The sequence below is a fragment of the Lemur catta genome, chromosome 9 (assembly GCF_020740605.2).
Source record: "Lemur catta isolate mLemCat1 chromosome 9, mLemCat1.pri, whole genome shotgun sequence".
In the NCBI taxonomy this organism is placed as follows: Eukaryota; Metazoa; Chordata; class Mammalia; order Primates; family Lemuridae; genus Lemur; species Lemur catta.
The window spans coordinates 1,642,617-1,655,502 of NC_059136.1; the positions used below are offsets into that span (position 1 = coordinate 1,642,617).

Below are 12,886 nucleotides of genomic sequence, written 5' to 3' on the forward strand. Positions count from 1 at the left end.
GGGTCGCGCCGCCTGAAGCCCACGTGCGCACGGGACGGAGGTGGCCTCGAGCGGCTCCTGCAGGACAGCCGGCCGGGGCGGCCGCCGCGCGGCTCCCGAGGAAGGGATTTCGGTTTCAAAGAAAGGAAGGAAGGAAGGAAGGACAACTCCCAGCCGCCCGCCCCGCCCTCCGCTCCGGCGGCCGCGCCGGGTCATGCCCAGAAAGGCGGCGGCGGCCCAGCGCAAGGGACTTTCCTGGCAGCGCGGCGACGAGGAGCGAGGACCGTGAGTTCGCCCTGCCCCGGTTCATGCTTCCGGCAGGCCCGACGCCGAAGCCGCTCCCCGCGTCCCGAGGAGCCTCCCGCGCCCCGTGGCTCGCGGGCCGACGCCGCGCCGCAGCCCAGCGCCCTCTGCCCGCGGCGGTGGATGGCATGATGGTGCGGGGAAGGCACCGCGGCCCGGGCCAGCACTGTCGCGACGGCCGCCGGGACGGCGGTGGTGGTAGCGGGCTCCCCAGCGGCATGCCAGTGCCCCCCGGGCGCGATGGCTAGCGGCAGCGCGGGGAAGCCCACTGGCGAGGCGGCTTCTCCGGCTCCCGCAAGCGCCGTCGGCGGGGCCGGCTCGCAGCCGCGGAAGAGGCTGGTGTCCGTGTGCGACCACTGCAAGGCCAAGATGCAGCTGGTGGCCGACCTGCTGCTGCTGTCGAGCGAGGCGCGGCCCGTGCTCTTCGAGGGCGCCGCCGCCGCCGGCGCGGGCGCCGAGTCCTTCGAGCAGTGCCGGGACACCATCATCGCGCGCACCAAGGGGCTCTCCATCCTCACCCACGACGTGCAGAGCCAGCTCAACATGGGCCGCTTCGGGGAGGCGGGGGACAGCCTGGCGGAACTGGGCGACCTGGTGGTGTCGCTGACCGAGTGCTCGGCCCACGCGGCCTACCTGGCGGCCGTGGCCACGCCGGGGGCGCAGCCCGCGCAGCCGGGCCTCGTGGACCGCTACCCGCGTGACACGCTGCCGGCACGAGGTGGAACAGGGCTGCGCCGTGCTGCGCGCCACGCCGCTGGCCGACCTGACGCCACAGCTGCTGCTGGAGGTGTCGCAGGGCCTGTCGCGCAACCTCAAGTTCCTGACGGACGCGTGCGCCCTGGCCAGCGACCGGTCGCGCGACCGCTTCTCGCGCGAGCAGTTCAAGCTGGGCGTCAAGTGCATGAGCACGAGCGCGTCGGCGCTGCTGGCCTGCGTGCGCGAGGTGAAGGCGGCGCCCAGCGAGCTGGCCCGCAGCCGCTGCGCGCTCTTCAGCGGGCCGCTGGTGCAGGCGGTGGGCGCGCTGGTCGGCTTCGCCACCGAGCCGCAGTTCCTGGGCCGCGCGGCGGCCGTGAGCGCCGAGGGCAAGGCGGCGCAGACGGCCATCCTGGGCGGCGCCATGAGCGTGGTGTCGGCCTGCGTGCTCCTGACCCAGTGCCTCAGGGACCTGGCGCAGCACCCCGACGGGGGCGCCAGGACGTCGGACCACAGGGAGCGGCTGCGGAGCTCGGCCTGCGCCGTGTCCGAGGGCTGCACCCTGTTATCTCAGGCTTTACGGGAGAGGTCTTCGCCCCGGACTTTACCGCCAGTGAATTCCAATTCTGTGAATTAGCGCCCCGTCCCCCTCTTCCCCCCAGGCCAAGGGAAGGTTCTGCTGCCCCTCTGCGTTTATACCAAAGAGCTCACAGGTGAAGCCCACGCCTGCGCCCCGCTCAGCGCTCGAGAGGAAGCCCGGGGGGCGGGGCTGTGCGCACAGGTGACACGCCCGAAGGCCCGGGTGGCCGCCAGCCCCAGGCAGGGCTGTGCGCACAGGTGACACGCCCGAAGGCCCGGGTGGCCGCCAGCCCCAGGCAGGGCTGTGCGCACAGGTGACACGCCCGAAGGCCCGAGTGGCCGCCAGCCCCAGGCAGGGCTGTGCACACAGGTGACAAGCCCGAAGGCCCGAGCCCCGCAGCGGGGACTGGGAGGGGGAAGGTGTATGATCTGCTGGCTGTGGTGTTGCTCCCGCCCCCACCCAAGCCCATCTTCCCGAATTTCTCAACTAAATTTTATTATCCATGAGGCAGGAAGGAGGTCATGGGTTCATTTCTTTCTTGGTTTTGTTTCTGTCTTCTTTTAATTAAAAGAAAGGTTACCTCAGTTTTCACTCCTTAGACGTGGATGTAGCTACCTTTTTTGTATGTCGTTATTTTTTTTTAAGCAACTGTGTTGAATTAGGAGTATACTTGGTGTGGAAAGAGTATGAATTTGCCATGTGATTTGCAAATGGGGGGAAAGCTACTGTGAGCGTGTGTTTTATTTTTTAATTTACACTATAGAGTGATTTTTTTTTCCCCCAACGTCAAGTTTTTACCTTGCATGTACTGGAGTATTTATTTCATCTATTAAAATGTTATGTTTCTCAGATGGCTTTTGCAATTGTTTTGTCAATAATTGTGATTTTGCATGCTGCATGTATGGAAGGAGTCTATGGAAAGACCCTTCAGTAGGAGGGAAGTGGGTCCCCAATTCCCAGCCCTTCCTGCTTTTCCCTCAAGAATTACTCCTTTGAGCAGCCTAGTATTGCAAGAAAAGAGGACTGTGTGTAACATTCTGTTTTTAAAGGCAGGTGACACAGATGTCATTGGATTATGCACAGGGCTTGGGACGAGCTGTAGGGGGGGTGGTTTGTCTCACCTCTGATTTCTCCTGGACAGTAATTTAGCTTCCTTAGTCGTGGCTCATCTTTCCTTCGTAGTGAACAGGAGGAGTTCAGGCCGAGTGAAGTCAGGTTTGTATACTGCCTGTCATTTTCAGGCTAAAGCACTTCCGAACACCGTGTGGTGTGCCAGCCTCCCTAGCTGAACTGTCTAGGTTCGGAGCTGTAAGAGTACTGCGTATCAAGAGTACTTAGCATCCTCTATGTAGGCAGGGCTATTCAGACGAGATCCTCATGGTTTTAGGAAACACAGAGTGTCCTAGACTGTTTAATAGAGAAAGAGGTGTCCTGGAAAGTGTTAAGAACTTTCTAGAGCCACAGCATAATTGCAGGCAAAGCGCCTAGTTTTGTGACCTTGATCTCAGATGTGCTGTGGTTGATGGTATGTTAGCAGAATGCTGTGTTGATTGATATTTGGAGTTACAGTAAGGTAGTTTGTCATTTCTGCAGACATTTTAAGGAATTTTTTTTTGTCTAGTGGTGGTGGTGGGATGTATAGTTTTGCTGAACCTGGTTAAATTTTGAACCTTTTCCCACTAAAAGCACAACAGATTTATTTACAGTGCTTGAAGCCTGGGAGGGCCACATGGGTAAAAGCGCATACATGCTTTAAATTTGTTCAGTTTACATTTTTCTTGGGATTTGTTATGCTTAAACCTCTGTAGTTCCCACAAATCTGAAAAGAAAGAATTTTTCACTGCAACACATTAGAGAGAGAAGAAAGTCATACTGACTGTTTTACTTGCTTGAATGGCTGTATTTATTACAGGAACATGAAATTCAATGTGTAAAATGTCTTAAAGCCCGTATGGGGTGAGATGAGGACTGTTTGACTGCCCTGAATTTGAAGTTTGAAAAGGTCTTAAAGTGGTAGGTACATATATTTTTTAGGAAACAGTCAAGGGAACAGTTTTTTTCTGTCTTAGGTCCTGGTAAGTTTAAGTTTTTTAAGTCTTTAGAAGAGGAAAATGACCTTGAGAATGTTTATTCCTCTCCCCCTGCCCTTTTGTAAAGTCTGGGTAGGTTCAGGAAGAACTGGGGGTGGGGTCCTAACTCGTGTGTCAGCGACAACTCTGCATGCATGTAGAAATTTTTATTTTTACTGGATTTACACAAGCACTGACAGTTCACATACGTGGTTCATTTAGCCGATGCAAATCAGGAAGAGCAAACAAAAAGGAACAAACACAAAGCAAAATAAGGGAGAGAAATCTGTAAATTTGGTATTTGATTAAGAAAAAAAGAATTGCCAATTTTTCCCTGGACTCATTTCTTGCACAAGCAATTTAAGGGATAATTCAAGCCAAAAAAAAAATCACTTTCCCTATCTATTTAGATGAAGTAAACTAGTCACCAGATTAATTTTGAAACTTGTTAGCCAAATGATAGTTGCTCTCAATGTTTCTGTGTATTAAAGGTTTTGTCATGTAATAAGCAAAATCTCTATCCTCTGAAGTTGATAAAAGTTTCAAACTTTAAGAAAAATGGTATTTTAACCTCTTCTTCCCCGCTCTGTTTATGAGATAAAGGTTCAGGGTTTTTTCCCAGCAGGTGTCTGGAAATGAATTCTGCTTGTACTTTTTCCCCAGGAGGGTTCAGAAAGCCAGAGTGAGGGGCACAGTGTTAGTGTGTCTGCATCTCTGGGCTAGGAAGGGATGTGAGCACAGGCCTCTGACATTTTAACTTTATTCCAGTGTTCCAGGTTGCTAAACTTGTTTTTTAAATAGACCATGATTTTAAAAAAGCAGCATCTCAGACCTATTTCATAATAGGGTTTAATAAGGTCAGTAGAGATACTGGTTCCAGGAATAAAATCAGAGTGGCCTGATTTTTTTAAAAAAAAAATTTAAATTAAATGGCAACAGAGTGAATTCAAGACATCAGTACTTGGGTTCTGCTGGCTTCTGGGGGCAAGTTCCTTACACAGCGTACTACACACCATCCTGACCGGGACATGCTGAAAACCTTCTTCCTTTGAATGGTCATGAGAAGAGGAAATAATTATGGCCAAGTTCTCTGAACAAAAGACATTATTTATGACAGCCAACCCAGAAAATGGGACAAAAACAAGGCTTTCAAACATAAGACTTGACTTAACCAGAAAAAAAGCACAGCTCTATCTTTAGCCTTTAATATTCATTCTGGTTGATGTTAAGAAATGTTAGGAAATGCAAAAATTACGTGTGTGTGTGTGTGTGTGTATGTGTGTGTGTATTTTCTTTTTGTTCTCCCCCACCCCCATCCTCATCTTTATAATTCTGGAAGCATCAGTTAAATCTATCCAATTGGTTATTTTACAAACACTTTTTTTTTTTAAAAGCTGGAATAGGGATCTAAAATATTTGGCAGTTTGAAACAGCTAATTTTAACTGAAACACCTGTTTTTCCGAATGAATGTGACTATGGTAACATGCAGATCAGGCAGAGGATTTGAAAAACGGCTGCCAAAGCCCTTTCCGAGCCTTGCTCAGTGAGCGTGGAAGGATTTGGAGAAGAAATCCTTGAAGATTTAGTAGCATTTTCACCTGGGGCTGCTCCCTGGGCTTCCCCCTGCTTTCCAGCAACTGCAAGAGCCTTTAAGGAGAGCACACCAGAGATCTCCGGGTTTTGATGTAAACACAGATATTTGTGTTCTCTCCAGGGAAATTCTCATCTTGATTTCATTTTTTTGTGTGTTGTTTTTGGAATATGTGTGAAATGAATTGATCCATTTTGAGTAAGCAGGACTTTTCTCTGGGGTCCCTTGGATAGGTGAGTTGTCTTCCACTTCAGTGGCAGAAGCCTTTGAGATCTACCTGTCCAGATAGCAATAAGGAAAAAGTGTGATACTAGTGTCTGCGATTGGGGTCAACTTAATTTAACTGCAAGTCCCTTAAGATTAAGGGGCTCCAGTGCCTGGCATGTGTGCAATTGTTTGTTTTTTGAAATGAATGTGTGTATGGGATACTTGGCAGGACATGTGCATAATCAAGTAGTAAAATTGTTCTTGGAAACGAAGGTTATAATGGTCATTCATTTGGCAAATGGTTATTGGGGGCCACCTGTGTGTACCAGACAGTGCGCTAGATGCTGGGGTGCAGCCGCGAGGAGCGAGGCAGGACCCCTCCTCAACAGGTGGCTGTCCAAGCTCTGCTGCCCGAAGCCCGGCGCGTGCACCACCGTCTGGGGCCACCTTAGGCCGGTTCTGTCAGGAACTCCTGGGGGAGTGACAGTCTGTGTTTTGTCAAGTGATTCTGATGACATTGGAAAACACTGCCCCGCGGGGTCTGCCGGTTTTTCTGTTCCCTCCCAGGTCTGTGTCCGGGGTGCTCCTGCGCCAGGAGGCGGCGGCACTTCTGCAAGTTGCTCGTTAGCTCAGGTGTTTTCTTCCGGATGTTGTGAGACTTTTTCTTCAGATTACAGAAGACAAGTTGGTCTCCTGTGAATTTGGAATCTCTGAGAATCCGGGCTTTTCTTTTGGAGGAGTGTGTGTGTGTCTGGGTGTGTTTGCAAGCACAGAGTGCTTTCCCACCTCCCACCACCGTGTGGGGATGCTCTGCACAAAATAGCTTCCTCTGTTTTTACGCGTTGTTGACTCTTGTCCTGAAAACTGGAAATAGCAGAGAAGCTAATTAACACTCAGCGCTTTAGCTCTTTGGCTGCCAAGAAAGAGCACTTTGCTATTGAGTTTGTAAAGTAGTATTCACAACCAAATGTATACAGACTTATTCCGAAACTCACTAAGGTTAACCAAAGCCTGTGATACACTCAGGAAATATACCCCGTGAGATTGGCCGTGCACCAACAATTGGGATGATCTTTTAGCATTTAATCCCCCCGAGGGTGGTCCCAGCCTTGCCGTCACCAGGACTTGGTGGACACAGAGCCCCACCCCAGGGTGGCCCCAGCCTTGCTGTCACCAGGACTTGGTGGACACAGAGCCCCCCCCAGGGTGGCCCCAGCCTTGCTGTCACCAGGGCTTGGTGGACACAGAGCCCCCCCCAGGGTGGCCCCAGCCTTGCTGTCACCAGGACTTGGTGGACACAGAGCCCCCCCCAGGGTGGCCCCAGCCTTGCTGTCACCAGGGCTTGGTGGACACAGAGCCTGTGCCCTGGCCCAGGCCCAGACCTACCCGAGGAGAACCTGCTCTTTGAGCGGGCCAGGTGGTATCTGTCACAGCAGCCTCTGAGAAGTACTCTTAGGAGATGAATGTGGTGGCCATGACTGAATCATAGCTTTAGTCTTTACTGTGGGAACCTAGGCATTTATTAAGTTTATTCAGATCTTTTTAGTTTATAACGTGCTTTTCGGTGTATTATGTAACTGTGTCCTTGGAGCAATCTCATGAAGTAGGCAGGTATTACTCACTGTGCCTGTCTTCTAAATATTTGTGCCTCTGTTTTCCTGTTGTAAAAATTAAATCAAATATTTAGAATGAATTCCCATGAGGTGCAAGGCCTTGTGTTGAGCTTTATGAGACTAGTCCTATCTACTTCATAAAGTCATCAAAAGTATGATCTGAAAAATCTTTATATTAAAGTCATTCTCTCCTAATAATGTTGCCTTTACCCATCCAGTAATCTGACACAGCAAGTGCGTTGTGGCATCCTCGAGGACGTCCCAAATCACGAGCACAGCCCTGTCTTCTCAGTCTTCCTCTAAGAAGTGTTCTGTGTGGTTTCAAACCTATCCAGATACTCTAACACAGTGGATGTCTTAAAATTTTAAAACCACATCACTCAGACATGTCAAACTTTGGGTAAGATTTGAATGCCAATTAAGATTTGTTAGCATAATTTAAAAATGACTTCATGTACTGACTTTTTTGTTTGTTTGTTTTAAGAGACAGGGTCTCACTTTGTCACTGAGGCTGGAGTGCAGTGGTGCCATCACAGCTCGCTGGAACCTGGAACCCCTGGGCTCAAGCGATCCTCCCGCCTCAGCCTCCCGTGTAGCTAGGACTACAGGTGCATGCCACCATGCCTGGCTAATGTATATATATTTTTTAGAGAGATGGAGGTCTCCCTATGTTGCCCAGGCTGGTCTCGAACTCCCAGCCTCAGGTGATCCTCTGCCTCGGCCTCCCAAACTGCTAGGATTACAGGCCTGAGCCACCTCGCCTGGCCAAGATGGTTTGTTATATTTAATTTGGCTCAGCGATAATGACTCTCATAATTCAAGACAAAATGGGAATTTTTCCACCTAGATTATCCACATAACTAAGGTGCAACCATCAGCAGAAGAGTTGGGAAGTGATTTTAAAGAGGCCTCCTTACACGTGGCTCAGGTGTTCCAGTCCCCTCATCCCTCTCTCCTGGAGCTCGAGCGAAGCGTCTTGCTCACCAAGGTTCCAGGAACGCTGGCAATTCCTGACTTCACTAGGACCTTTTGCTTCTTCCTGGCAGCCACAGAACACCTGACAGATCCACGTTAATAACAGATGAGCGCATTAGCCCATTGTCACCTAGGGTCAAGTTGCTGATAATGACACTATGTCATTAGTTGGGACTAGAACAGTGCCAGGTCTAGCAAGGCTGATAGTAAAAGTTTTGATTTAGCAAACATTTACTAGGTGTCTGGGACGTAACAGGCACGTTCTCTGTGTTACTTTATTTAAGAGGAGTGACTCAAAGTCACAGAATTGCTGCTAGAGACAATCATAGAAACCCTGTCCTTTGTCTTCCTCAATAAAATCAATTTCAAAGTCAGGTGTGGTGGCTCAGCCTGTAATCCTAGCACTTTGGGAGGCTGAGGTGGGAGGATTGCCTGAGGCCAGGAGTTAGAGACGAGCCTGAGCAACATAGCAAGACCCCATCTCTTCAAAAAAAACAGAAAAATTAGCCAGGTGTGGTGGCATGCACCTGCAGTCCCAGCTACACAAGAGGCTGAGGGAGGAGGATTGCTTTAAGCCTGGGAGTTTGAGGCTGCGGTGAGCTGTGATGATGCCAGTGCACTCTAGCCCGGGCAACAGAATAAGATCCTGTCTCAAGAAAAGAAAAGGAGAAAAAAAGTCAATTTGAGATGCTCTTTGTCTTCCCATGGAGACATTTTCCAGGTACACCATTTTTTTGTGATGCATTTATGTAACTCCGGAGAAAACACAAACTTGGGAGTACATGAGCACACCAAGCGCTCATGGTTTGGAAGACTGAGGAGAAGCAAGGAGGCATTGCCGTGACACCCCTGAGCATCTTCTCTGGGTCTGACAAATGGTTTCGGCATCATGGGTGTCGATCCCTTCTTGGACATAAGAAAGTTATTCACTTTAAATGCTACAAGGAAAAAGTTTTAAATATTAAAAAAAAAATGAGCCTATTTGATCTTTTTGCACGAGAATGTGTCCACGAGCACTTCCATGGGTTGTCAAGCTTCAGGGCTGAGAGACTTTAGATTTTTCTACCATCTTAAAAATAGCTTCAGAAGTGAATTCTGTGGTGTCTGTTGGGAGTTCGCTGAGATTGTTTGAAGGACTTCATAATAATTGCCTAACCTAAATTGTTCTTCCTACATTACTTTTTTTTTTTTTTTTTTGTGGCTGGGAAGAGAATGTTCACAAACGCCACACAGAGAACAGGACGTTAGTTGGAGTCTCCTGGGGATGTCAGGACACCAGGAGCCTCACCCTGGATTTTTCCACAGTGTCCAACAGACATTTCTTAAGACGGACCGTGCAGATGAGGGTGCTGAACCCACCCCTCGGTGCTGGGCGTGTGGAGATGAACTTGGCACATAGCTCACGTGATGGGAGGGCAAAGGGAATCTAAGAGACCAGGGTAAGCTCCACAGTTATGTTCCCAAGGATCCTCTAGTCTAGGTCTTTGGCTATTTGAGGCCTTCGTGGTCCCTAGATTTGATCAGGTCAGGTCGGTCTATCCCGGTGACGGGGGAGCAGGGTGTCGACGTGGGAACCCTTCTTTCCTACGCCCAGTGCCAAGTGACCACTTATATTAATTGGGAATTTCATTGAATTTATTTTCTGTGCAGCTGGAGGGTAGATTTTAGTTAGCGCTTGCAGGTGCCTTAGAGAGTGGGCTTTATTCCAAGGCCCAGGGATCCTTTTCTTTTCTGCTCTTTAATTCTGAGGGGGTGTCGATGCAGAGGCTAAGGCTGTTCCCGGGCGGGGCTGCTCTGTAAGCAGCAGAACAGCTTTTGCCCCTTCGTTCGGGCCCCTGGCCTGGCCTGGCATCAGCAGCGCGGGGTGAGGTGGTGGGACCACGTGCTCGCCGGGGGTCCGGGGCCTGGCCGCCGGCCCTCGCCGGGGACGACCCAGGACGGAGGCGAGGCGCTGCGGAAGCCTCTGGCCGCGAGCGCGTCTGGCTGGCTGACCGCCGGGAGCCGCCACGGCGTCAGCGGTGCCTTCATCTCTGTCACCCTGGCAGGTGACTGGGCTGCTCAGTAAGTGTTTGTTTAAGGAAAGAAAAATAATAGCTGGCATTTTTTGGGCTCTCACCTATGTCAGCTGGGGCCTTTACGTTGTGTGTCTCATTCCTTAAAGCAGCCCTGTGCGGTGTGAGAAGTTGTCCTGGTGCAGAGGGGGATGCTGAAGGGAGGGCACTGGCCCAGGGCCCCGGGGCTGGCGGTGGGGAGATGCGGATGAGCCGCAAGGTCTGACAGGGCCCGGCATTCTTGGCCCCTTGGCTACCGCGCAGGAATCTTCAGGACGGAGCCCCTCTGCTCACTGCGGTGAAATGCCCCCCAGCTCTGCTAGTTTCAACTCACCGGTGGTGATTCCTGTGGGTTTCCTCCTGAGCCTCGTGTAAACCTTTGGTCTGAGCCCCCCTCGCCATTTGCAGCGGGCCCTGGACGCCCACAGCCCCCTCGTAACTATGCAGGTGGCACTGATGCCGCGGACAGGTGGCTTTCCCCCGCTGCGTGGTCCTGGGAGCCTAAAGGGCGCTTGAGGAGGATCCACCTCTGCTTTGTCAAGCAACGTCCACTTGGGTTTCTAAAGCTCGAATGTCTTTGTTATCCACCCACTTGCAACACATCCATGTTCTCTCGTGAACTTCGGGATAAAAGCCAGACCCCTTGTTGAGGCCTTTCTGGCAGGTCTGGTCTCCCAGGGCTTCCTTGCAAAGGACCCTCCACCCAAGCGGCACTTTCGGAATCCTGCCAGTGCCGACCTCTCTTTCCACCGCTGAGCTGTTGCACAGGCTGTCTCTCCCCTGCTCGGGTACTACCCCCCCGTGGGTGCTCCCCCCTGCATGGGTGCTCCCCCAGCATGGGTACTCCCCCAGCGTGGGTGCTCCCCATGCATGAATGCTCCCCCCGCATGGGTGCTCCCCCCGCACGAGTGCTCCCACCTCTCCTCCTCTTCACACTGCCCACTCCTCGGCCCGGGTCCCTGTAGCGCCTGTGCGTTTCCATGTTAGTGCTCACTTACCAAGTTGTTGTCATTCTCTGTTTGTTTGTCCCTTTTCCCAACTATGATCATCAGCTGGTGGCAGCGTCACTGTCTCATCTTCGGTCACTGGTACAGTTGCCTGACACACAGTAGGCCCTGAATAAACATTTCTGCGTGAACAAATGTAGCATATGTGAGTCATGTCAAGCTTCTCGAAATGAAGAGCCCCACCAGTTAATATTTCATTAACTTTTCCCTTTGTCTAGGTTCCCTGTGGTTAGTTACCAAGTTCTTTCAAATGCTCCTTTCTCGTGGCTTTGGCGTCTGTTTGTCCCCCACGCTGTGCTGCCATCATCCTAGCCTAGGCCTCCCTGGCCCTCAGCTGGAGGGCCTAGTGCATCCCTAGCAGCAGCCTGGGTCTCCGGGCCAATTTAGGCATGATGCTTTCGTCACCTCTTCCCATTGGTCGTGCCTTTCGTGTAGCAAATCTAGACCCCAGACTGAAACTTCACGGAAAGTTCCAGCACGTTTATCGAGTACAGACAGCAGGCCACTGGACTGGTCCCTATCAGGCTGGGAGTCATCTCCCATCACCCCGGCCCCAGCCTCTGTCCCAGCGTCACGGAGCGCAGCCCTGCCCACGTGCTGTTGCTCTTGTCTCTGCTTTTGCGTCCGCTGGCCTCTGTACGTGAAGTGTCTTTCCCATCCCTCTAAACACGCGGTGACCCCTTGAGCCTAGATTCCTCCTGGAGCCCGAAGACTAGCAGCCTCGGTCTGTGCTGCAGAACAGGGCTGCCTGGACGCGCCTGGTCCTTTGGAGACCCTCCCAGGATTTGGTGGACTCCAAGGCCGCAGATGGACCAGACTCTCCCTCAGCTGGTCTAGGTTCTTCAGGGCCATGGCCAAGTGTGGGCTCTGGCCCGTGAGCTGTAGAACTGGGTGCCACCCTGGTGACGATTCTTGTCCCTCGCCTCAGGGTGGAACTGAGTCCAGGAGGAGTCTGGAAATGATGTGTGGCCCTGAGAAGGGAGTGTTTTCCCACAAACAGACTTAGAACCGTATTCCCTGGGGAGTCCTGGAAGCCAGCGTGAGGGTTGACTGCGGGAGGGAGTCCTGGATCTAGTCCCATAATTGTCACAATACAAAAGGGACTCCGACTCTCCATAACCAGGTTTCGGTTGTAACAGGTGCCTGGGCAGGGCTTTGGGGGCCGTGCCCTCTGCAGCTCCGTGCCCTGCTTTGCTGCCCGGGTGCCTAGCGTGAAGGGGAGAAGCTGGAGCCTCAGGGAGGAAGAGGGGGAGCTATGCCAGGGCCAGCAGGGGAACTCAGGGGTCAACAGCAAACTGGCATTCGGCCCTTGAGTTGAATTTCCAATTGCACCTACCCTGTGAATAGTTTCCTTACATTTTTTTTGGCATTTGATTGTTGATGCTATCTGAAAATAAAAGATTATGATTATCTTATCAAAATTAAAGAGATTATTTAAAACACAGGTATTACATCTACTTAATTATTTAGCAACTTCTTTCCACAACTGCCCTCGTTCTGAACAACTGCCACCAGCGCTGAAATTCCCGTTTCCGTGGAGTAGTGAGCAGACAGGAAGAGTCCCCGCAACGCGTGACCACTGCTGGTTTCCACAGACACTGGGATGAACTGCCAGTGTCCCCTTGCTGGTGGTGCCAGCTGTGGCACGAGCTGTAAGCACACTGCATGGGCTGGGGACGCCGGGCACAGCTGGAAGCTGGCTTTGCCACCAGTGGGGCAGCTGCAGTGTGGGCCCGGTGCAGTGGTCGCCAGTGACCCCGGCTTCTCTCGGACTGTGGTTTCCAGCTCTGAAAGGAATCCTGTGAGGACCAAGTGAA

General features: G+C 51.8%; 1 protein-coding gene across 1 annotated transcript; it reads left to right on the plus strand.

Annotated features, from left to right (window-relative positions):
* On the plus strand, positions 1-2,406 carry TLNRD1 (talin rod domain containing 1). Its single transcript, XM_045561412.1, is given in 2 exon segments — positions 1-975; positions 977-2,406. Coding segments are annotated over 2 exon segments (1,089 nt in total). The 5' UTR covers positions 1-522; the 3' UTR covers positions 1,613-2,406.
* The last annotated feature ends 10,480 nt before the right edge of the window (positions 2,407-12,886 follow it).